The 25,213-nt window shown below is 34.8% G+C and overlaps 3 protein-coding genes across 6 annotated transcripts; 1 reads left to right on the forward strand and 2 right to left on the reverse strand.

The window, feature by feature from the left end:
• Positions 1 to 111: 111 nt before the first annotated feature.
• Positions 112 to 4,400, reverse strand: LOC104891838 (uncharacterized). Of its 4 annotated transcripts, none has more exons than XM_057393816.1 (5): positions 4,266 to 4,400; positions 3,724 to 4,012; positions 2,988 to 3,130; positions 1,686 to 1,804; positions 112 to 564 (listed from the first exon to the last, which is right to left on the reverse strand). In XM_057393816.1, the coding sequence occupies exons 2-5, from the start codon at positions 3,939 to 3,941 to the stop codon at positions 463 to 465; spliced, it is 582 nt and encodes a 193-aa protein (XP_057249799.1). In that variant the 5' UTR covers positions 3,942 to 4,012; positions 4,266 to 4,400; the 3' UTR covers positions 112 to 462. The 4 variants fall into 4 exon arrangements, with proteins under 4 accessions (XP_057249799.1, XP_057249800.1, XP_057249801.1 ...); XM_057393817.1 differs by having other exon boundaries at positions 4,270 to 4,377; XM_057393818.1 differs by having other exon boundaries at positions 3,724 to 3,902; positions 4,266 to 4,377.
• A 10,935-nt stretch (positions 4,401 to 15,335) lies between these two features.
• Positions 15,336 to 18,237, forward strand: LOC104891837 (zinc transporter 11). The gene is made up of 3 exons (XM_010677602.4): positions 15,336 to 16,361; positions 17,044 to 17,102; positions 17,556 to 18,237. Exons 1-3 carry the CDS (start codon positions 15,905 to 15,907, stop codon positions 18,078 to 18,080), a joined length of 1,041 nt encoding a protein of 346 aa, XP_010675904.2. The 5' UTR covers positions 15,336 to 15,904; the 3' UTR covers positions 18,081 to 18,237.
• Positions 18,238 to 19,597: 1,360 nt separating this feature from the next.
• Positions 19,598 to 24,799, reverse strand: LOC104891836 (hypothetical protein). Its single transcript, XM_010677601.3, has 6 exons — positions 24,284 to 24,799; positions 22,565 to 22,922; positions 21,241 to 21,325; positions 20,989 to 21,075; positions 20,646 to 20,888; positions 19,598 to 20,113 (listed from the first exon to the last, which is right to left on the reverse strand). The coding sequence occupies exons 1-6, from the start codon at positions 24,448 to 24,450 to the stop codon at positions 20,037 to 20,039; spliced, it is 1,017 nt and encodes a 338-aa protein (XP_010675903.2). The 5' UTR covers positions 24,451 to 24,799; the 3' UTR covers positions 19,598 to 20,036.
• Between the last annotated feature and the right edge of the window lie 414 nt (positions 24,800 to 25,213).

A 25,213-nucleotide genomic window follows, 5' to 3' on the forward strand; every position in this document is an offset into this window, starting at 1 on the left:
GACGACAGATACCCATCCAGCCCTATCATAGTCGAATCTGGCCAACAACGTTCTAAATCTGAAACATCTATAGCATAGTTCAACCTTCAGAAACATAACTGCCTTGTAGGATGATATGTGATCATACAATTGATAATATTTAGTAATAAAAAATCAAATCAAAGCCACTGAAATATCTTTGCAAAATAAGCACCACATAAAATTCTAACTAGAAAAAATAGAAACTATACATCATCTTATGTCTAAGACTGTTACGTTACAAAGTATTGATGGATGGCGATCAATCCGTAACAATCTTTTGTGCATTGGCACAGCTTCCGAGGCTTGTCATCATCAAACTACTTCCGTCAGTAGGTTGCTACCTCATGTACAACATAGTCTTAGGGTAAGAGGTGAAATGTATCCATGGAGAGTAGTCGAAACATAGGTCAAGTATAGCATTTGAACATCTCTATGATATCTTCAATAGAAGGAAATGGTGTAAACAATCTTCCGCCTCTGATGTCTCTCAAAGGCAGCAATGATCTCATCTATGTTATCCTCCCAGGATTCAGTTGCATCAATCTGCATCAAATATTGCATACTGATAAGAAGCAGAGAATGGATATTTCACATAGGCTGTATTTGGTTCAAAAGAAAGCATTTAAACTGAATTATTTCAATGGGAAGTTGAATTCGGTGAAAAAAGAATTCGGGCTTCAGAGTTCATTTCCCTTTGGTTGGTTTCTTGATAGAAAGAGAGAAAAGGAATAAGAGAAACGAAGGGGAGGCGAGGGGAATGTAGGGCCTGAGGAGAGGAGGAGCAAGGTGAGTGGAATAGGGAAGCAAATATGGCATGTATCTCCTTGCGTTAGAAACATAATATCCCACCGTCTGGAAAACCATTTTCAGCCGAAGAAAATTGTTTTGGACATTAACAATCTAGACAAAGAAATGGGAAAATGAAATTTTCTTGAAAAATTATTTACATCCCAACTAAACAGTCATATTTTTTAATAAAAGAATCTTTTAGGAGTATTCTTGTTTTTGGGCACTCTATAGTGTTCTATTGCATTTGAAAGTTTTCCTCCTCCCTTGAAGTTTCAGAAATGGTCTAAGTTGATCTTAAATTCAAGTTCAAAATACTACTACAAAAAGAAAGCAGATATTATAGCGGATAGCCCAAAGTAGAAACTAAAAGCAATACATTTAAAGTTGAATAATCGGCACAACTAACAAAAAACCGATCTTAATTATGCAACCCAACTCCCACCTTCCTCTCTCCCCAAAAAATTAGGAACAATTGACATGAACAATAACAGATTTGGGGTATAAAGCAAAAATAATACCAAGACAAACTTTTTCTCACGACTCCATCACTTAAAACCCTATAATTACATCTTTCTTCCCTACCTTCCATCCTCTCCATCATCATACATATCACATATAAAAAATTCGGCTTTTCTTACGATTATATATAGTACATATTCAGCAAAAAAAAAGTGTCTATTATTAGTTCACTTATGACAGCACAGACATAGAAAAGTTGAGCTTCTTATGAGAGTTCATCAAACTGGAATTATTCTCATGGCCCAAACTTGGAATATTCCTCGTTAAATTTTCAAAAAAAAGTATATAAAATGAATTGTTTCTATGGTGAGTGGAGAGATTAATTACTAATGAAGGAGGAAAACAATAGTGCAGACCTCTTGGCATAAATCCATTGTAAGGCGAGCTCCAATAGCTGCCTCTTCATGATTGTCTTTCACCTCCAGATTGATGATGACAATAGGTTTCATAAGTACAGGCTCACGATTGTATAGATCTGCCCAACAACATGAGCTTCAGGAATACTTCTCAATTCTTATATCATCTGGAACTATAAATAATACATGAACTGACTGAAGTACAAATAACGCAAAGTACAGACAAGAACTTTAAACTTATATGTAGTGAATAAGTACTATCTCGAAGCAAAAGAAGCCAATGATATGTAATGGAAGAAACTATCAAGTGACTTGCTTCTATATACTCCTAGTTAACACGGATAACAATCTTTAAATAAAAGGTAGTCCCTGACTATCTTAAAACCTTTTTGACACTGTAAAATCATATAGTACATATATAATTTAGATATTTAAGAGCAGAACAAACTGCCGACCATTGATACTCGGTATCAAGGTAAAAGCTTCCCCAGGCCCACACAACTCAGTAGTGTATGTGTATCTTCTAGTGACAAAAGATATATTCAGTACTTAGAAGCCATAAAACATATCATCTCTTACCAAAGACGAGAGGAAATGTGAGATTGTCAATGACATCAGGTAGGCTTGTATGCCTGTGATGGATCATGCATTTGTTCTGGGGAACCATAAAGGATCTAAAGCCTTTCAAACAATGGGTGTTGAGTCAGTCTCAGTACGCAGGAAATTTCTATACGTTAAGACATGAAGCCTTGGCTGTCTTTATCAGCAATGACAGAGCCAGGGTTCTAAGGTTAAGGGGATAGATATCAATAATGTCTCATAATCGTTGACATAAGGCAATAGTAATACAACATTTACGAGTTATACAAAATTTAACGCAAATCTAGTGACCTTATGTGAACCAATATACTTCCTCCGTTTTTTTACATAGTAATACGCTTTTTTTTCTTCTAATCTTCTGATAAGTATGAGTACAGCACTACAGCTACAACTTCCCTAATAACCTGGGTCTAGCTTTTCATATTTGACTAGAGCAGAGGGTTAGTAGCAGCACTTGTAGGGGTGGCATCCCCCCCCCTCCCTCCCCTTTCTGCCATTGATTAACAAGTGTATTTCTAGTAAGCCAACATCTCGTGATAAACAACAGGTCACAATACAGCTCAAATATTCTTACAATAATCAGTTTTACCCAATTACCCAATGCTCTTACAGCCAAATCCAAACAAATCATTCCTTAGACTATATATATATATATATACAAACAGAACATTAGCAAGATCTAGAGAGTCCAAAGAAATTTACCTTCAACAACCATATCAAAGACTTTTTCTTCAAATGTTATCACCACATCGAATACACCATCATGTGCATTATCTTGCCAGCGTTGAGGAGCAAGCTTGACAGATGAATTCCGCTTCAGCATTGGCAATATGCCATTACGCTTGTACATAGAGAACTGTTAAGAACCAACTCAAAACAATAGTAGAACACAAAGTATAATGTGCCAAACCCAACTTAAAAGATCCAGTCTTACTCTCACATAATTATCCTGATGCACAAGCTCAGTCAGAAGTCATAGAGCACTAAAATCTCAAATAGAAATACACTCAAGCATGATATATTTGCCTCCCTGGTGAATTGAATTTCAGAGTCAAGCCAAGAGACTTGGCAAAACTGTAATGGCTCTCACCACGGTTTCTCTCTACAATTTCTACGCTACATTTGATAGCAATCCTCCATATTTATGCTACACTCGATTGAAATTCTCCAACTAAAACTGCTATCTCTAAGCTCCAATTACATTCAATTTTCATTAAATAAACCTCAAATGTCAACCATATTCATCAAGCACAAACCAACATAAACAAAAACACAACTAATATTAAAGAGATACACCACATATCCACAAATCACCTACTCTTCTTCAACTTCATCAATCAACACAAACAAACTACCATCATTCAACAACTTCATACAGCAAAAATCAAAACCCAATTCAAACATTAACCAAAACTGAATATGCCAATGATTCAAAGGATACAATTCAGGGTCTTTACGACGTAACTCGTCGAACATCTGCTTGTAGGGAGTACCAAACTCATAAACATTAGGTTTACTAATGGAGGGTCCAGGAAGCTTAACATGTGCACCAGTACCATAAGATGAGACATCAAACCCTTGTTTTTTCATTATAAAATGAGCTTCCATGCTTCTGTTCTGGTTGGAAGAACACACCATTGCATATCTCAACTTCATTTTCTTTCCTTTTTCCCCAAATTTCAACCGGAAAACTTTCAATGTTTTTTTTTTTTTTGGTATTTCGTTATCTGGGAGCAAGAATTAAACTTTATAATCAAAGAATTAACATGCATAAATCTAATTTTTGTTTAGAAAAACACCCAGAAACAAGAAAATAGATTTTTATATTACAAGGAAATTTTTTTTTTTGGTAAAGAATGTACTAAACTTCAAGATATGAACAGCAATATATAGCTAAAATTGCAATCAACAAAAAAAATTTACAAACAAATGTAAGTAACGATAAAAATTTAATTAGAGGAAAGAGAGAAAATAGAGTACTAACTGATTACTGGCGCCGGCGTAGAGAAGAAGAAGACGGACAGATTGTGAAAAGGCCCTTTCTTTGCTCGCGATTTCTGTTGGTGTTGCTATTCAAGTATTCATCAATCAATTTTGCTAAACTATTTCGCATTATTATATAAGAAAAAAATAGTCAAGTGTAGTCTTGTTAGATTTGTTTTAATGGAAGGATTCCAAATATCAAATTTTCATAATTTTTACTTATACCCAATAAGAGATATTAACGTTCAAATAAACGTCTCATCAGATGTGAAAAAGTAAATGATGCAACTAAAAAAAAATATAGAGGTATTATGTGTGTTTTTTTCCCGGTAAGAACAACCTACAAGAAACTTATTTTGCTTGGGCCCTAACTGTAGACACTATGGTAAGATGAAAGGTATGTCAGATCGGAATCTCTTATAGGTTAATTCGACTTGTGTTTACGGGCAGTCGGGCAAACACTTTGAGAACAGGGTGATGGTAAGGGGTAACCCTCTCCCAAAATGCTTTCAATGAGAATCGAATCCCTCAACCTTTAGGTTGGAAAGTTATTCTTTTACCACTATGCCAAATTTAGCTTGGTATACAAGAAACACAAAAAGTGTACAAAGGAAGACTACTAGTAATATAGTACGAAGTAGATGTGATGAAATGACAGGTCGGGTTCAAAGCTGGGCCGCTCCTTGCCCATTAGTTGGGCGGGCCAAAGTTTTTGCCCAAAGCCCGCTTTTTTGCCGAAAAAAACGGGCTTTTCGAGCCAAAATCGAATCGAGTCAAAATTGAATTAAAAAGTTACTTTTGAATTTACCAAAAACACGTCTCAAACCCAAAAAAAAGTCCAACCCAATTTCAGGCCCAAAAAATCTACCTAAGTCGAACATTTTCCAGGGCGGGCTCACTTTGATAAGTTTTAGTACGGAAGTAGGTAACGAGGTCGTGAGCCTACTGGACTTGCAACTGATGAACCTTGTTTTTTGTTTGGGTGTGAACGATTGATAAGCCAATTGTCGGTGACGTAAACGAGATTATTCTATTCTAAGATTTGGTTAACGACTCTAAAAGATTTTACTAAGTAACTAATACATCTTGGGTGCATCAAATTCACGATAATATATTTTAGTGCATGCATGTACAACATCTAATTTGTGCATTTTGTTTGCGTGCGACGGTTGAGGGAGAGCTTTGTATTGAGCCATAATTTTGATATATGGAGACGTCAGGGTTGCAAATAAACATATATTAAGTATATTTTCTAAAATAGTATTAATTTAGGAACTTATGACAGAATCACGCATCAATCAATGTTATTAATGTTTATTTATTGTATAATATTTATATTCTTAGCTTCGTATACATGTATCATTTGCCCATAATAAAATTAGAATAAAATAAGTTAGGTTGAAAAAAACGAGTTAATAAAATAAGTTAAACTCAACAAATATAACTTGAGCAGATCGAGCTCAACAAAAATAAGTTGATTATAACTGATTCTAAAGGTGTATTATTCCATTAAATTTTTTCAGTTTAATTATGTATATAAACGAAAATCATCATAAATATGAAAATATTAAGTAATAAATAGACATTAATAGCACTAATCCACGTGGGAATTTTTTCATAAAATTTGAAAGTAATCCTCACTCTGTCCTATAATATAGTGTGCTTGTATTCCTTTCTAAATGTCTCAATAAATGGTTCATTTTTTATATTTTCTATTTTAACTATGGTGGAATCGATCAATAAAGTCTTTTGCCAGTTTTTTTTTTGACAGGATCTTATTGGTTAATTTTGGTTTGTTCAAATTTATGCGAACTTTAATTCCTATATGATTAATGTTAGTAAATATTTAATGCTGGTTGTTACTTGGTTATATTTAGCCATAGATCCTTTTTTTTCAACAAATAAAAAGGCAATTAGCTTCAAATACAAGTACATTATTAAGTATTTAGGTAATATAAATGATATTACGGTATTATTTTTCACTTTTCCTGCACTATATTATGAAACGCAGGAAGACCATTTTTAGGAAAGAATACTGTAAAAACATACTTCAATTCGTTGAAAGAGTTAGGACCGAATATATCAAAATCGTTAAAAGAATAGTGAACAATTCAATTCGAGAAACTTCAATTTGTTGGTGTACATTGCTAATTTCACGCTTAATTAGAAGTGCAAATTCTGTTCAGATTCTTATAAGAATATGTTTCTATGATTCTATTATTTTGACTAATACAAAAGACGCATAAACACGAATTCAATTTTCAAACTAGTTTTACTTTCATTAAAAAAGAAAACAAGCTTTATTATAGCATCCCATATCACAATAAAGAAAAAAAAAGCAGAATTGAAGAACTAAAGAGTGAATTAATAAGAACACACACAAAAAAAATGTATATTGGTTGTTCTTCAATTTATCATTCAAAAAGGTAAACAGTACAGTACAACTACATACTCATATATATCAGAACAACAAGGTATTAATACACTATGATTCTATGAAGCACAAAAACCTCTCCCCGATTCGTTTCCGTTCTCCAAATTCCATCACATTTATTCCACGCTAATTCCGAAATTCAAAAACAACTTAAACCATTCAAGATTTTTGCGTTTTCATGCCACATAGCCAAATATACCATACTACTCCCTCCGTCCCATAATATAGTGCTTGATTCCATTTTTTCACGGGAATTAAGGTAAATAGAATCTAAGAGGAAAGTAAAAACTTTTTATTATTAAAATAAATATTGTGTGGGAAAAGGTGATCTTAGGAGAGAGAATGAAGAATAATTGGTGAAAGAGCATTAAATGCAACCCTTGGGTTGAATAAACAAAGCAAAAAAACTATTTTCAAGAAGCAAACAAATAATGATGGCACGATTTTTCTAGGCAAATCACAAAAAATTATGGAATTAAATATAGAACCAAGCACTATATTTTGGGACACCCAAAATGGAAATGAAGCACTATATTATGGGACGGAGGGAGTAATTAGTATGAGATAAATATTACTTTCTCCGTTTTCGTTTGTTCTTCCTATTTAAAATCTTTATGCTGAGAAAAGAAACTAGTCGAAGTAGGAAGAATATTCGGAAACAGTGGAGTACTATATGAGTAAAAAGTAAAAATCGACATTTTAGAGTTGATCAGGCCACAAAAAAGCACCCATAGCAAAGTTCCTCTTCTCATCAAGGTTACCCTTAACATGATGATCAAGTCCATATTGCCCTAGCAACATATCCAACTTCCATTCCTCCATTTTTGCATAATCTTCCTTTGTATACCTTGGATAATGAAGAGGCACACGAAAATCATCCATTAACACATTATTTTTAGTATTAAGGTTTTCAGTTTCAGACTTTTTATAATCTTTAAGGTTGTGATTTGGGTATGTAGTTGTTTGTGTTATTAGGTAACATGGCAAAGTATAATTTGATACCCAATTTAATGCCATGTTTTCTAAGGAAAAAAGAAGGTTTTTTGAGAGAAGTTTGTATGTATTATTAAACCTAATATGACATAAAAGGAGGCTCTTATTTATAGATGGAGTATTTATTATTATTTTTCGAAAAATATATAATTTTTGCTTGAATTGCAAGTAATAAATAATAATGTAAGTATCATGTATGCATGATGTTTAATATGGTAGATTCAAAGTGTGACAGCTGGAACGTTATGGAAGATGTAAATTATTTGCTAGAAACTTCTTTTTTAGGTTGTTTTGTGTTATGCCACTTTTGACATAAATTTTGTATCAAATTAATTGACGTTTGCGTGTGAATAACCGTGGCCACTTTATGTTCAGGTTTAATTTGTGAGCTATACAAATCTTTTTGTGCTCCCATGAATTAGTGGCCACATTAGATGGGAGATATTTTTTTGGGAGTAGTTGAAGTAGGGCGGTTTAAAGTGCGGTTTGAACTACACCAAATCGGTAATCCAAATTGTTTTTTCGCGGTTTGGGCTAGTTTGCGGTTTTAAAATTGCGGTTTGGGTTATGATTTCAAGCAAACCGCAATTTGGGTTGGGTTTTAATTTTTGTAAACCAAAACTGCATCGCAAACTGCAATTATATATTTTTTAAAAAAAATATACTTGACAAGGTGGCATACAAGTATACAACTGAAAAAGAAGTTTGATGTAAAGAACTTTAACACTTTTGATAAATTATTATTTATGTTTAATTATGAAGTCAACTTCATATTTATTTGGACTCTTATAAACAATTTTTTTTACTCTTAGATTACCAAATTAATGTCACGGAGGAAAAAATGATAAAATCGCAAACCAAACCGCACCAAACCGTTTTGCGCGGTTCGGTTTGGGTTGGTTTGGGCAAAAAGTGCGGTGCGATTATTTGAGTTGAAAAAATGTAAAACCGTATATTTGCGGTTTGGATTGCGTGCGTTACACCCCAAGCCGCACCAAGCCAAACCGCGAACAACCCTAGTTGAAAGTTTTAAGAGGGATGGTATTAGAGAAAATATTGAGAATGTGTTAATGATAAATATATTTAGCTAAAGAATATATAAATCTAGTATGCATAGGAAAAAAGATAGAATATCATCACTAAATACTATTTGTGTTTCATATTATTTGCAACGATTAGACATTGATTTTGTCTTGTAAGAGACCGTCTATTTTTTTTAAATTAAAATTAGGCAATGATAAGCGCAATATAAAAAAGAGAATTAGCCTAATAGTGACTTGATTAATTTCTTTGGGTGACTAGTTTATTTCATTTAGTAACTAGGTCTATTTTTATTTTAAAATTAGACCATTTTTTTAATAATTTTTGTTAGATATTTTATGTCAAATCATTACAAATAATATAAACCACAGTAGCATATTTTTCATAATAATAATTTATAACCAATGAACTTATGTAGGAAAAACTAGCTAATAACATATGTAAGATTAGATTAATTTATAATAAGTATAAGTTAACATGTAATGGGACTTCCAATGCAGGTCTTTCGAATCGATTATTACTTGTATATATATCAAACAATAAAGAAAATGCATTTGATTTTTGAATCTTACATGCTCGAAAAACTGGTACACTGTGGTCTTTAAATCACAATCATGCATATGTACGTTCAGACTTCAGAGTAAATCAAGGAAAAGCAATATGATCGGTACGAATTAGACATGGCTACAAGTCCGGCTGGGCCAGTTCGGGTTTAGGGTTGGATTTTCTCAAATCTAAATTGGTCCGGCTCCGATTCAGTCTATATCAAGGTTCGGACCAGTTCGGTGTTTTCTTTTTTTTACGTAAATGAAAATGCATTTTGATTTTTGAATTTTGATTATATATGCACTAGTAATTACAATAAATAATTTTCGATACCATCCATATACACTAGTGTTTTTGGTAATTAGGCCGAGGATGAAGTACTTTTATGCATTTTCTCTACTGATTTTACGGGTTGGTTCACGGTTGAGTAAGATTTGCAGTCCGACTTCAGGACTCAGTGTGGTTCAATGTCCAATTCAGTGTTAGGATCGGGTCGGTTTCCTCGCTCATTAATTCAGCCCACGAGAACCTGTTTGGTTGTCAAGTTCCGTGCTAATTCATGCCCAATCATTTAGTTGTCTGGTTTTGATCAGTTTTTTTACATATGAGTTCAATGTTGGGTCCAGTTAGACCCACCCAATGACCACCTCTAGTAGGAATCATGAGATATTGAGGTGGAACTTCTAAAGAGCAAAAGGAAGTTTTCAAGTGGAAACTCTAAAAGAGAAAAAATAAATCTGACGTAATGTACGTTAAACCTCTTGGAAAGAAACAAGAACTCTAAGTTTGACTAGAACAAATAACAAATGATTTAAAAAATGAGCAAAAATATATTCGAAATAAGGATATTATAACCAACTATAACGACAACTTTGCTACTTACAATTTTTTTACAAGATAAGAAAAAAGAATTTTAGGAGACCCTATCGTAAAAGGAACTCTTAAAAAGTCATTTATAAGAATGGAATGAAGAGTTGACTTATTACTAGAAGTAATATCACAACTAAAATGAACTAAATGTCCTATATTTGTTATCCAGTCTGCAACTTTGTTAGCTTCCTTATAAACATGATGGATATTGTTGATATAGAGCGTGTATATCATGTATGATAAGTTGTATCTGCCAAGGAACCTTCCACAGTTTTTTAACCGCGTTGATTACAAGAAGATTATCACCTTTGATGTGGATCTTCTGGGTGACATGATTCAAAGCCAAAAGAAGACCCTTTTGAAGAGCAATAGCCTCGGCCACGAACACTAGAGTGATTCCTAGATTGTAAGAGGTGGCATGAGTGAGCTCACCGTTATTATTGCGAATATTAACCCCCGCAACAGCTGAGTTATTCGAGACCGAGCCGTCAAAATTGAGATTTGAAGTGGGATGGAGGTGAAGGAGCCCAAGAAACTTGAATGATAGAGTTGTGATGAGAGGTGCGTTGGGAGGTGGTGGATTGTGAGAGGAGAATGGAGTACCTGTAAGATAGCAAGAATCAAGTGATGTTTAAAAGACCCATTTGTGATAGAGGAATTTGGCTTAATGGAGTATTTTGGGAATATTAAAAGTGACGTTATTAAAGATAATGTCGTTTCTTTCTTTCCATGTATTTACAGCTTCTCACATAAAATAAAAATGATAGATTCAATCATACAGTGCTTCAGTACTTGTAACTTATACAGTTTTGTATAAATCTTTACAATTATGCTTAATTATTTTGTATTATTTGTGAAAAATTAAACTAACTCCAAGTCATTCCACAAATCCCTTGAGTTGATTCATGCTCAACATGTGAAAAATGAGATTGGTTCAAGTAACTTATAAACCAACGAGATTCATCATTTGTCATCATTTCATCACCTCATATGCTCTTGTAATTCGTTTTGTAGTTACCTGCTCAATGACTCAATGTTACAAACTCCAAAGAAAAACTATGACTAAAATGAAGTATAGACAATATTAAACCATTAACTATTCTTAATTTCTTAAATGGCAATGTATAACCTGAAAGATTGTAGAAGCCAGAAAATGCAGCACATCAATCTAATTCCAGCATGTTTGGGCCAAGACCCAAGACAATTAGACAAGGGTTTGACACCAGCTACGCAACGTGAAGGCAACGCCACCGTGAATGTAAGATAGACATTTGTTTCAACAGCTACCCTAAAAGTCTGCTCTCCACTTAATGCTCGAAATCCATCCCAATAATCATTCGTTTTTTAATACTTACAACATATTTCAATTTAAAAGTTTTACAAGACCGGCAACATTTCTTATTTAGAGCAGGCTCGACCTTTAACATGTTTAAAGTGGGACATGAAACGATAGAGTCTCACTTTTAAAGAGCCCTCTAAATTGAAAAAAGAAATCTTTAACATAAAGTTGAAGAAAAGTTGACAGTCAAAATGTCTACAAGTTTCTTGAATTCAGCTCTTTTTGGAATGTATCAAAAGATTTTGAAGAGAAAAGCTTAGTTTGATGCACGTTTGTTATTTGGTTTACTTGCATATTTTGGTGGGCTCTTTGAACTTTTCATATAAGGGCTTATTTTTCAATATTAACACAGGGCCTACATATTATTCGAACCGGGACTGATTTAGAGTCCCCTCTTCAAATGAGTCAAGTCACATTTCACTCCATATTCTTTCTTTAATTCATGTGTCATTTCCATATATCGCAAATATTAAGAAATGAAAGTAATATAAAAATAGGGGTGAAACTGTTGTGACAGAGCCATGAAGGGGGTCTTAACACCCCCTTTTCTTCTTGATTTCTTTGAGTTTAATGTACATTATATATTGCTTTTTTAGAATAAAGTATAGTCGTGGTAAAGGTAGGCGTGGGCCGGGCCAGCACGCGGACTGGTCCGATTCGACACAGTTTGGGCCCACCCCGAGCACGCTCGAGGTCTTGTCCGGCCCGTTGTCCGCTACTTGGGCCGTGGGTCTATCACGGTCAAGAAATTTTATTTCAGGCCCGCACCGGCACTAGCCCACCTAGATGGCCCGTGGACCAACCCGCGAACCAAACGCCCCTTTCCCTTGTTTTTAGCCTAGAATTGTGAAAAATTCAAAAGAACAATATAAAAAACGAGCCAAGCCCGCAAGAGGCATGAGTCCGGCTCGCGGGCCCATGGGCCTAGGTCGAGCCGTGGACAAATTCTGAAAATTTCAGGCCAGTCACAGCCCGCCACCCACGAGATTGGGACCGATATGACCCGTCATTTTCCCAAGCATGCGGGCCGAGCCCGTGAACAAGTCTAGTCCATGCCCAGGTCTAAGTCCTGGGCAATGAGTGTAACGCCCCGACCTCTAAACATTATTTTTAAGTTAATTAATCCAATGTTAGCAGCGGAACTTAGATGGTCGGTGCGCTACTGCCGTATTTTCCGTTCGAGAAAATACAAGGCAAACATTCGTTCATATATGACGCTAAACATATTATAGTTATTAAAATAAGCATCTTAATTATATTAATATAAATAGCTAAGCATAGATGATTACGTAGTTATAGTTAAACTAAGTTCGTGTTCTAGTGATCATAGATTTAGATTACATAACCAATATAGTTTTCATAATGTAAAGTAGTTGGCCATCCTCACTTCTACGCCATCCCGTCATCTTCATTAGTATCTAAAACCAAAAGCAACATCGTGAGCCGAAGCTCGGTAACATACTACCCTAACAACGTAAATTCATTTCAATTCATTTTATTTGCAAACAGGGAGAAGAGAATATAGTAAAACATATTTCAAATTCGTAATGAAATAATAGCAGGGTAAACAAGTATAAATAGCATCTTGATACTTCATAGGTTCCCATTATCTTTTCATCTTTTAGCTTGGTAACTGGCGAGTATAGACATGTGATGACCCTCAAGGAGCCCAGCTCCCTTTTTGGGTACACCACCATGTGATGATCCTCAAGGAGCCCAGCTCCCTTTTTGGATACACCACCATGCGATGATCCTCAAGGAGCCCCGCTCCCTTTTTGGATACACCGCTCGCACCAAAATAGCATGCGGTACCCCTCAAGGAGCCCAACTCCCTTTTCGGGTGTACGGCGGGTGCGAAGGTACGTGCACGACCATAAAGTAGATAAGCGTAACATTATACTGCCAGAACCTCTTTCACTTTTATTTATCATGTTTCCTTCGTTTAGCATTCATCGGCATAAGCCATAGATCTTTCATGAATCATACTTGAGCATCAATAAGTCATAAGATCATCATTTACGAATCTCATTCGAAAACAATTTAATCCCACAATCCATATAAGAATCACATCGCAAAATCGTTTACATAATTATAAACATCATTTCATAAACACATTTCGAAGGGGATCGTGGGTGTTAGCAATAGATGTTACCTCGGTTCCTGCGTAATAACTTGAAAGCTGGGGGAGGCTGTAATATCCTTTCCGGCTGTAATATCCTTTCCATTTAATCTAACCATGAAATGACGCAACAAAATATAAATATTTGATCTATTTTAACAATTGTCCTTTAGCTATTATTAATCCTTTTTATTATCGAAGATTGTTGTTGTCGCTACATATATTTATTATTTAAGCTTACGTTACTTCAGTTAATAGAATTATAATTAAACTCATCATTTGTTGATACTACTAGGTATCTTATTCAATTTAATAAGTAAATTAGCTTCAACAAGTTTTATAATAATTTAAGTTATCGTAGCCCAACTAATCATAAATTACTAATATTCATTTATTATTTCTAGATTACCAGAATAATTTGACAATTACTATTACAACACATGATATATTGGGTTTCTTTTCTTAAAAGGAAATTTTAATTAATGAATTAAAGACATGAATTAATATGATTTAAGCACATAATAAGAAAATTCAGATTTGGGCCTAGTTTAGAATTCTATATATTGCTTGGATATTTGGGCTTAGATCATTAACAACACAACTAACAACTTAAAATATAAAGATGGAGTAAAGAGGTATTTGACATACCTCCTGCTCACTTAGCAGGCACGAAGAACAGGGGCGGGAGGAAAGAGGTTGGATGCGGCGGGTTCAAGCTCCGGCGACAGCGGCGGGAGGCGCGGTATTCCGGCGGTGTTGTGCGCGAGTTCGTCGGCGCACGAGGAGAGAGAGAACACGAGATGGAGAGAGAGTTGGGGCGTGAGAGATAAGAGAGAGAAAGAAGGGGCGAGCGAGTGAGGGCGTTCGCGGCGGTGAGTAGGTGTGGTGGTGGCGCACAAGAGGCGCAGGAATATGGCGGCGCCGCGGTGGGGCTGCGGTGGCTGACCCGAAACAGAGGAGGAAGAGTTGCGAAAAAAAAACAGAAGCTTTGGGGAGCGTTTTGGTGGCTTTTTCCGGCGAGGGTTAGCGGGTTTTTGGCGAAGAAAGTGGAATGGTTGTGGTGGTGAATTGAGGGAGGAAGTAATGGGTATTTATAGGTATAGTTGGGGGATAAATTTCATGAATTTGATGGGTTGATTTGATGAAGAAAAACTGAAATTTGGGTGGGTTTGATTATAAAATCAGATTTTTAGGTAGGTTTGAATTGAATTGAAGTTTCTAATTGCAATTGAGTTTGTTTATGTGAAAAAAAATCTGTCCTGGGTCAAAATCCATTGTCGGGTTATTTGGGAAGGAAAAATGGGTTGAATGTTGATGAAAACAGTTTCTACTGTTTTCTTTTCTTTTTCCCTTTTTCTTTTCTTTTCTCTTTTTCTTTTCCTTTTTTATTTCAAATATTAACAAAGTTGTTCCAATATTATTGGATTAGTAGTGTATCTAATTTGTTTACTACTTTGTTTCCTTACTCTAATTTATTGTTAATGTTTAATCTAACATAACTTTATTATTATTTGTAACTTTAACGATTTAATTATCATTATGTGGTTATAGAGTAACAAAATTTCAATAATAACTTATGATTAAAGGAAAATTTTAACCACTAATTATTATTATTTAATTTAGGCGAGTTTAAATTTTCGGGATATTACAATGAGCATGTTGATAGTTTGTTTGATTATTTATTTTCCCCTGAAAAACAATTCATCTTTGTTTCTAAATCTAATAAAACCATTACATAAATTATAAATGTTAATAACACCTAAATCTGATTGTTTCCCACAGTAATTTTCTAATGATATTTAATTTAAATTTTAAATTTCAATCCGAATCCAATCCAACAAATATTAACTAAATAAAACTTCCAAATCTTCCAACTCTACTCCCACCCCAACTAATACTCCTACTAGGTTGACCATACATCATCAATAGGACAATAGGTCAACATGTAATTTCTTGGAAGGCATACTTGTAAATGATTGGTGTAAAATGCACCAACTACCAACTTGCAACAAACATTTTTGCAGTACTACTTCTTTTGCATTTTCCTAAACTTCCCTATCATTGTACTACTACCCATTAAAGTCTCTAAACCTCTCATTATCACCCTAATCTTCTTTCCAAATTAACACTAATCACCCACTTAACAATGATTTTTGCAGTACCATTTTCTCTCTCCTCCTATATCTTTGCAGTACACAAAAAAAAAACTATTCTCACCCAATTATCACGTGAACTTATAAAAATCAAACAAAAATAAGTTCCTCTCTTTCTCTCTCTAAAACAATCTCCAAAAAATGTCTTACAAAATCTCTTTCTTTCTCTCTCTAATTCTCACTTTAATCCTCTGTGTGTCATCTCACAGTGGACATGAAGATCTGGATTCATTAGCACCGTCTGATCATGATGATGATCATGCTAAACTTAGATCAAAACCATTGATTCTTGTGAAAATATGGTGTTTGATTATTGTTTTTTTAGGAACTTTTATAGGGGGTGTTTCTCCTTATTTCTTGAAATGGAATGATGGGTTTTTAGTGTTGGGTACTCAGTTTTCTGGTGGGGTTTTTCTGGGTACTGCTATGATGCATTTTTTGAGTGATGCAAATGAAACATTTGGAGATTTGACTACAAAAGAATACCCTTTTGCGTTTATGTTAGCTTGTTTTGGGTATTTGATTACCATGTTGGCTGATTGTGTGATTACACATGTCTTTAGAAAGAGTAAAACTCAAGATTCTAATGGGCTTGAAGGTTTGTTTTCTTTCCTTTTTCGTTATCGTTTTCTGTTTTCAGTTTCGTGTTATTTTATAGCTGAAATGAGTAACGTGGTAGTTTTTCGTTTTCTATTGTTATGATTGATTTGCTTATAAATAGCTTTGGATGTATTATACACTATATATTTTACTACCTTTAAAATCTTAAAGCCTGATTTTATGATCCATTAGGGTCACGACACTCCTTCTCTTTGCTACTGTTTTCGTTCTTATTGTGCTTTCTTGATTGAGTATAAATCTATTCATGAGACCTCAACCATCATCTTAAATTTTTAGCTGAGTTGGTCCTTTAACATGGTATCAGAGCCAGTATGACAAAAAGGTCACGGATTAGCACCGGATATAAGGGACGTATGATATCAAACAAGTATTTTTGTTTTACATTAGGATTCATTTTTAATTAGGAGTAAGATTGCGTGATATGAAGGTGAGATTCAGGGTTTTAGTGGATGATAGTATATATTCTTAGATTCTGAATGATGCATTTTCATAATTGAAGATGAAAAGGTTAGTCTTGTATTGTTGTATATGCATAAATTAATTAATAGCATCACATGCTCCCACTAAAGAATAATAGTTGCTTAAACAATGTATGAATCAGTTTGATAAAAAAAGTTCCTGGCTTTAATTTAGTGTTTCTATGTGTTCTCTGCTTACAGAAGGTCTCCCTAATCAGAAAACCAACAATCAGCACACAAATACAACAGCTCATTCTCAGGTACATAAGATGAAATTGCTACCTCTGTTTAAAGATTGTTGACTATATTCGACTAATTGACTTTAATAACTAAAATTCAACTGTTATTTTTCCAAAATATGCATTGAGTTATAATGTGAATTTACAATTGCTAGGCTTATCTTTCTGATTTCTAGCATAATTTATAGTCAATGAATTTTGACATGTAATGTGGCTTGTAATTATAAAGTAAAAGGCTATTCACCTCATTTTTGCTAGAGATCTAAATTATGATAAACAAATTGTATGCAATATTCATTTCAGGTCAATATTGATCTTTCAAAAGTATCAAATAGGGTTAAGTTCGAGTTAATTTCATGTATGTGTTGTATCGCACTTGGGTTTTATCAGCAACTTCGTATTCATGTCGAGTTAGTTTTTTTTAGGTATTGCCTGATGAAATTCTGATTTAACGTTAAATTGATGTTAAAACAGGAAGGTGATACACATAACCACTTTGCCAATGCAACCCTAGCAACAGCAAGTTCCTTAGGAGACACCATCCTACTAATAACAGCCTTATGCTTCCACTCAGTCTTTGAAGGCATAGCAATTGGAGTATCGGAAACCAAAGAAGACGCCTGGAAAGCCCTTTGGACAATCTCTCTACACAAGATATTTGCTGCCATCGCGATGGCAATAGCCCTCCTTCGTATGATCCCGAACAGACCCTTCCTCTCGTGCGCATCATACGCATTTGCCTTCGCCATCTCAAGCCCTATCGGAGTTGCGATCGGGATCATCATTGATCAGACAGCCCAAGGACAAGTGGCTGATTGGATATTTGCTATATCCATGGGGATTGCTTGTGGGGTGTTTGTGTATGTTTCAATCAACCATTTGTTAGCCAAGGGTTATTCTCCTCGAAAGAAAGTTGGGGTAGATACTCCCTTCTTCAGATTTTTGGCTGTGGTCTTGGGAGTTGGGGTCATTGCTGTGGTAATGATTTGGGATACTTGATAGAATAGAGCTACTTGAGACTCAATTTTTGCTATTGTAGAGCATGTACACATGATATCTTTAGAGCACCAGTATATTTTTCTTGGAAGTTTATAATTGCAAATATAGACTCTAGACTTTGAAAGTTTAACCATATATAAATGAGTATAATAGTCAAGCTTGCTTGGTGTAATTGGTTGGAGATTCACTTTGGTGTAGCTGAATGTAGCCGAATTATTCCAAATGCGGTACTAGAGAATTGGGGGCAGGGATTGAGTGTCTAGCCTATAAATACTAGACCAAGAACGCCACGTGAGTTGAGATTTAGACAAAGTCAATCTTCTTACTATTAAAAAATATATATGAGTATTTTTTTTTTAATTAAAACAATGGAGTGACATTATAATTTTTCTAAAGTGCCAAGAGGACCCTAAACAATGCTAGCCATCATGAGTTCTTTTACTTAGATTTTGAAGGTGGGAGTGGGTGAATATATTCCAATTTTCTGTAACAGCCTTAAAAGATCTCTCTTTCTTTTCCTTAAAGTGTTAAACATTCACACCACTTCCGGCGGCTAGACCGATTCAACTACGGTTTAAACCAACCAATACAAATAGCTAATACGAACAATTGAGATACTTAATAGTCGAACAATGCAAGTGCACCAGCCAACAGCTAATCGCTACACGATGCCATAGTTAAGCAAGCCACATACCTCTATTATTATTGTCCTTGTTAGAAGATTCAGCCTAATTTGTCAACTAATTCTAGTAAATTATGGTCCTACCAGTTTGTTCTCTTACAATAACAAAACAAACCATCACAATTACAAGTTTGCAAGAAAGAGTAGTCACTTGCAAGTCACGAATAAATGCAATACAATGACTGTAACAACTAACAAGGTTTGCAAATTCATGAAGCAAAAAGAATGGTTGTTAAAAGAAGGAAGCAACAACTTATCAGTTATCTGTCTTGTCTCCATCAATTTCAGGTCTTCTGTTCACATATGCTTTACTTATCTACATCCTTTTATCTAATAATTATCCCATGTTTTCAACTATTTGCACTTGCAGAGTAGTCTATTTCACCACAATTTGCAATGCTATAAAAACAAAGCTTTCAAGTAATTGTTAGAACAGATGATCTACATGGGTCAATTATGCTCTATTTCATCAACTATCAAGCAACAAGGCAATCAATGAAACATCGACTTTCAAGTTGAATGCCGTCTCCCCCCTTTTATCGAAAATTTGAGGCTCAATTAGTCAGACAAATGATATTACACACCCCCACCAAATGTCAAGTAACAAATCATATCGCACAAGGGAGTGCAGATGTGATCGATGGTGATTCCGTCTCAAAGATGGGCAAAACAGATCCAATCTCAGGGGTAGGTATTCCTCCATTTAGGGGTTTTCTTCACTAAATATATATTTTGGAACAAAACCCCCCGAGAATAGATGAATTTTACCTAATCGCTGTGACGGGGTCACCGGATCAACTAGAGAAGCACTTAAAAACAGCAAAAAACACGAAAATACTACTCAAATCCCTCTATTCTTTATGAAGTTTGAATAGGTAAACATCTTATCTAAAGGGAAATGCTGCTGCTGATATCTTATAGATAAATGTACAAAGAAAGTATCAACGCTAACACAATATAAAGCACAAAAACCTTAATCCTATTTTTTCTCGAGACAATAGATTTCTCAATAACTAGGTTAATAAAAAAGAAACTTAGCAGCCGTTAGTATCTATGAAGAAGAAGTCTTTATTCCAGAAAGCTTCACGAAAAATTGTATCTGAAATCAACACATTCCGAAGTCTGTTAAAAAGATGTTTCTTGCTGGGTCTGACTAACCTTGAGGCTGGTGATCGGGTGGTATTATTGTTTTGAAAACACAACAGGAGTATACAACTGAATCCGATACTGAGGCACTCAAATCAGTGTGTCGTTATGAGCAAATTCCAGAGAATCTAAACATTGGCATGAATAAGCTTGTCGAAACAAAGTGCTACAAACACTGGACCCGCCAAATCTCCAGCAGCACAGCCTGTAATCGAATAGCTCAAAGATTAAAATACATACTAGCCTTTATGAACAAGCTTAATCCTTATGTACAAATTCCATTTCATTGAACTACTCCTTAGTTTTCAATTTTTCATTTATCCACCCATTAACTGAATTTTTTCACCATTTTCCCTCACTACCCCACTTTTTCACGAATTTCCTACAGAGTTGCTCCATACTAGTTACTGTCCACTTTCTAGAATAAGGGGCCTTTAAATTTTTAACAACGTTACTCCTCTGTCTGTAAATAATAGTTACTTCATATTATATGTAGTAGTTTTGGAATGTCAAAATAGAAATTGATATGGTTAAATCTTCAAAGATAATCCCTCTTCAAGAGTATTTTAGTAAAATAGTGATGAGTCCATATTTATAAGGGGTTAGAAGTTAGAACAATGTGACAAAGACGGAGGGAGTATTGAAAAGTACAGCATGACCCCCACATTATTGCTGTTAGCATGTAACTCGTCAAACAGAAGACATGAGTAGAGGGCATCGTTGGTAGAAGTTCTTACCGATCCATTGACCATATGAAGCATGTATACATGACGCACCAACGCCCGCACCGATGGCAGCAAAGACTAATGATGCAGAGCACTTGAGAGTCACAGCATATATCTTCCCAACAAGAAGCTGAATTTCCTCTGCTTTTTTAACTTCTTCTATATCTTCTTTAGAGTTAAAGAGACGGAAGAGGGTTTTATAGATGTCAACTCCAACTTGAACAATCCAAGATGCTGCCACTCCCAGACAATGAGCTGCTCCAATAGGGAAACAGATCAACAAGGAAAAGAATAGGTATACGTTGAAATTCTCAAAGCTAAAAGCATGAGGAAAACTTTGGAACTGCAAGTCTACCTCTGAAAGTTGTTTTTGTAACAGCAGAGATGTAAACAGTTGATGGAAAACCTCGTTGTGCCTTACGCAAGGCTGATTTACGAGCATCTATAGAAAAAATTGATATCAGTCAATGACTTGTTGATGTGAACAAGTGTTGTCATCTCTCTTTTTTTTAATTATTTCTTGGGCGTAGTGTAGCGAAAATGGCAAATATTAAGTGATTGTATTTGATTTTCATAAGACTAACGTCTAACTAAACACACAACATACCTTTAAGAAGCTTCCATGCCCAACGTTGAGAGAGATAAGAGACAGCTAACTTTTCCAATACCCTCCTAGTAGTAATGACAGCACTCTGAGATATAAAGCAAAACAAATGGTCTCAGTACTAACCCTAAAAGAGCTAAAAGAAAACAGAGTTTCAATAAGAAACGCAAAACCCAGCTTCTTGATCATATCTGAATCATAACCACCAAATCAAAGCCAGCTGACATGGAAGGGGGGGGCGGGGGCGAGCACACACAGAGAGATGACATTTTGAGGCCTACACCAGTAACATTGCACGCTCCTATACCATACTATCAAAATTTGACCACAAAAGGGAAAAGGTAACTGAGACTAATTTCAGCATTTCTTAGTATATGTTACTATTCGAGACCATGTATCGCTGTAAATCGAACATCACAGATGACACACAAGATGCAAAACAAAAAACGAACTATTAAAATAATATTATCAGCAAGCAGAAAACTCTGAATGCAAAAGAAAGTTTAATAGCCATCACAAAGCATGAAAATTTCTAAAACTTTGAATGAAATTTGCAGAACAGGGGAGGGAGAGAAGAAAGGGGGGAGCCGCGAAGGCTATATTAGTTTCTTTTCTTTTTCTTCTTTTGCCTTGATTAATAATTAATTATTTCCTCCACACGGAATTAACAGTGACATTTATAGTGTAATTTGAACTAGTATTGTGAGAACTTAAACTGACAAACAGAGTAATAGAAGGAAGATTCAGAAAAACAACTCTTGCACCTCATAGAAGCTATATTAGGTATATTGACTTACAAAGAACTTCAAGTGGAAACAACCGAAAGAAACTTTACATACCATATAATGATGGAACTCTCACATAAAAGATGGGAAGTAAATGCAATCATAAACTGCAAAACTCAAAGCAAGGCCTCATCATTTCCTATTAGAGCATAAGTTATATCAGAAAAGCGCTCTGGCTAATATGCCCAACAGTCTGCCTATCGAGAGTCATAATCCTTTGGTTTAAGAAAATGCTAGTTAAAATGTCATTTTTCACATGAAAGATGCCATGTCGACAAATGAAGCAATTCACAAGAAGGTAGAGTGATTTATTGTGAAACATTGAAGATATTAGGCTAAACTTGTAAGTTAATTGAACATCACATGGTCGAAACCTTTATAAAACAATTTCAGACATTCATTGACATAAAAGAGAAAGGGGGAAGAACGGTTGCACAATATCAAACAAATTACATTCCAGATGAACATCCATTGGCCACAGTCAAACATGATGGGAGATAAAGTAATGCAAATACTAAGGGAAATTGGGAAATACTACAAACCTCACGCATAATTTGATTTACTGACTTGTAGAATGGACCAACCAAATCATAGCGCTTATCTTCTACATTATCATCAAGGAAGTCTTCATCATCGTCTTCCAATGCCGTCCGAGGCTCCAAAAGCGGTAAATAATACATCAAAAATGATCTCAAGACTGTGAGAGCAAATGTCCTTGGGTGAAAAGCTGAGGAAAGTGGTTTCAGGTCAACATTATATACTTTCCCATTGTACAGGGAATAATGCTCAAAAACATGTTTAGGGATGTCAAGATCCTCGAATCGATGTTCATCATGATCCTTAGAGATGTGATCCTCATTCCATGTTGCAGCAGCATCGCAGTAAGCAACTCTGTTATTGCTGCAGATCATCACATGCAAATCATTGGGTGAACAAACAACCAATAAATGGTACAACTAATCACAGTCCCTAAAAAACGAACAGCTAGATGCAAGTAATAATTTCCCAAACCAGATTCATCGACGGCGTTTTCAATTGGACCAATGATGAAAGTGAATCATTCTAACAATCAGATGAAACAACCAAGACAGAAACAAAGGCGTAACTAGTTTAAATACTGTTTCACCCTACCACAGTGAAAACACAACTGTGGCAAAACTTGAAAAATCCTAAGACTCGAACACAATAGTCACTAAATTTTGCCACAGAAAAAGAACTACCAAAATCTTGGCAGCTACATCATCTAAAGTTGCTTTCTTTGTGCTTCTCTTAGCATTTGGTATAATGCCACTCAATGCAAACCCTTCAGCCCCAAAAAAACAAGGCAGTTGACACTACCATGATATATTAACTACAATGTCGCAATGCGCTATTGATAGTCACATGATAAGAATCATTAACTGATACAGAAACATAGGGAAGCAAGCGAATTAGGTTCTAAACTTGTAAGACCCAATCTCCCAGCAGCAGCATCCTCCAAGTGGAAGCTTCGGGCCTTAAAGAAGGTCTAAAAGGAGCATCTTTCTTGGAAATTAGTACCCTGATTGTCGAGGGTGACAATCTGGCTGTTACTAGTTCCCAAATAAAAGTTATGGATAATACCTTAGGGGAATTAACATCACTAATTGTGATGTAGAGTGGGAGCTGAGATTGCTTAATGAATCTACAGTTTAAAACAATCTACGGAAGGCCTTGCCATACATGATAGACGCTTAATTAGGAATATATGATAACAATTTCACTTAGTTAGGTGTAAGTTCAACCAAAACCAATGAGAAAGATTATGACTTTTGAGCTCATATGAGCAAAACACAATGACTAAAGGCAATTTATCTCCATAGTTGATTGAAGCTAATTTAGCAAACTATTTTCTTTAACTGTAAAGAACTCCAATTACTTGATGACAAACAAAACTAATCATAGCCAACTTCTCATATTAAATTCACAATTATGTAACCAATTAAATCCAATCAATATGCACATTGTCAAAACAATAAACACGAGAAAAATATGCCAATTATTTTATGTTATTTATTGGAAAATCATACCCATTAATTATTCAGCTAGAATGTACAAAAAGTGCAACATAAGAAGAATAATGTTAACCCAAAAAAAAAATTCCCACCTTGAAGACAATAGATGCACAGTAAAGTATATACAAAATCAAATAACCCAACAAGAAAAATTATGTTCCTCAATTTTTATTTTTATTGTACAAAAAAAGATTACATTTAGGAAAACGAAATAAAGAAAAATAGTACCTTCCAAGGAAAGCCCTAAACCCAAAAGGGTAAGAGGCAAGAACAGAAGCCGCAGCACCTGAGACTGCAACTTTAGCTGAGAAAGAACCAAAAGAATGCAAGCTATGTGTTGAATAAAAGTTGGGATTTTTCCTCAACAGATCTAATATTACAGCAATTCCTGACATAATTTATTCAGCTTCTTCGTTATTTGATCTTAAAATCCCAGAAAAAAATTACCCAATTCAATCAAATCAATCTCTCTTATTAATTTTAGATGATAATAATATCCCACAGAAAATAGATTAAAATACATAAACAGGGATTATTAAAGATTCAAACTTGGGTTTTTCTTGGCACTTGTTTTTCCCTGATTTTGGTGGGTTTTTTCTTGAAAGAAGAAGACAGTCCTCTGTGGAAGACTACTGAGTCATGTTGGTAAAAGAGAATTAGATGAAAATCGTTGGATTTTGTTGCAAGTTTTGGGTTTTGAAGGGATTTTGATAAAAGTGGTGTGAGGCAAACTTAAGTAGATTAACCAATTATATAGGGACTAGGAAGCTTTTAAAAGGCTTTGTTGCCTTGTTATTTGTCGGTTTCTTTTCACTCTTTAATTACCTCAATAATGTGAATCATCAAAACTTCAAAAAGGGATTATAGTGATTAATGAGTCATCATAGGCTCCACCCTTTAATTCTATAGAATCACAATTCAGTTTAAGTTTATCAAAGATATCTTGACCTAATAGTTAAGATTGAATTGCTGTGAACAATTGATCACAAGTTCAAGTTCAGTTTAAGTTCGATTTTCAGTAGGTTGATTAGAATAAATTAAATTTGAGAAAAATTATTAATCAAGATCTGAAGAAGGTGAAACTTATGTAAGGTAGGATTTAAATCCAATTATTATTGTCACTTTTTCACTTATATCACTTAATATAACAAAATTATA

Source organism: Beta vulgaris, chromosome 4 (assembly GCF_026745355.1).
Source record: "Beta vulgaris subsp. vulgaris cultivar EL10 chromosome 4, EL10.2, whole genome shotgun sequence".
NCBI classification, from domain to species: Eukaryota; Viridiplantae; Streptophyta; class Magnoliopsida; order Caryophyllales; family Amaranthaceae; genus Beta; species Beta vulgaris.

What these genes read in the sequence shown, in the direction of transcription:
- LOC104891838 (XM_057393816.1), bottom strand. Translation starts at nt 3,941, where the DNA reads ATGAAGTTGAGATATGCAATGGTGTGTTCTTCCAACCAGAACAGAAGC. An exon ending in CGTAAAGACCCTGAATTGTA is followed by an intron (nt 3,131 to 3,723) that starts TCCTTTGAATCA and finishes GTTCTCTATGTA; the next exon opens with CAAGCGTAATGGCATATTGC. An exon ending in CAATGGATTTATGCCAAGAG is followed by an intron (nt 565 to 1,685) that starts GTCTGCACTATT and finishes TATTTGATGCAG; the next exon opens with ATTGATGCAACTGAATCCTG.
- LOC104891837 (XM_010677602.4), top strand. Translation starts at nt 15,905, where the DNA reads ATGTCTTACAAAATCTCTTTCTTTCTCTCTCTAATTCTCACTTTAATC. An exon ending in AGATTCTAATGGGCTTGAAG is followed by an intron (nt 16,362 to 17,043) that starts GTTTGTTTTCTT and finishes CTCTGCTTACAG; the next exon opens with AAGGTCTCCCTAATCAGAAA. An exon ending in ATACAACAGCTCATTCTCAG is followed by an intron (nt 17,103 to 17,555) that starts GTACATAAGATG and finishes ATGTTAAAACAG; the next exon opens with GAAGGTGATACACATAACCA.
- LOC104891836 (XM_010677601.3), bottom strand. Translation starts at nt 24,450, where the DNA reads ATGTCAGGAATTGCTGTAATATTAGATCTGTTGAGGAAAAATCCCAAC. An exon ending in GGCATGGAAGCTTCTTAAAG is followed by an intron (nt 21,076 to 21,240) that starts GTATGTTGTGTG and finishes TTTTTTCTATAG; the next exon opens with ATGCTCGTAAATCAGCCTTG. An exon ending in TACAAAAACAACTTTCAGAG is followed by an intron (nt 20,889 to 20,988) that starts GTAGACTTGCAG and finishes CTATTGGAGCAG; the next exon opens with CTCATTGTCTGGGAGTGGCA.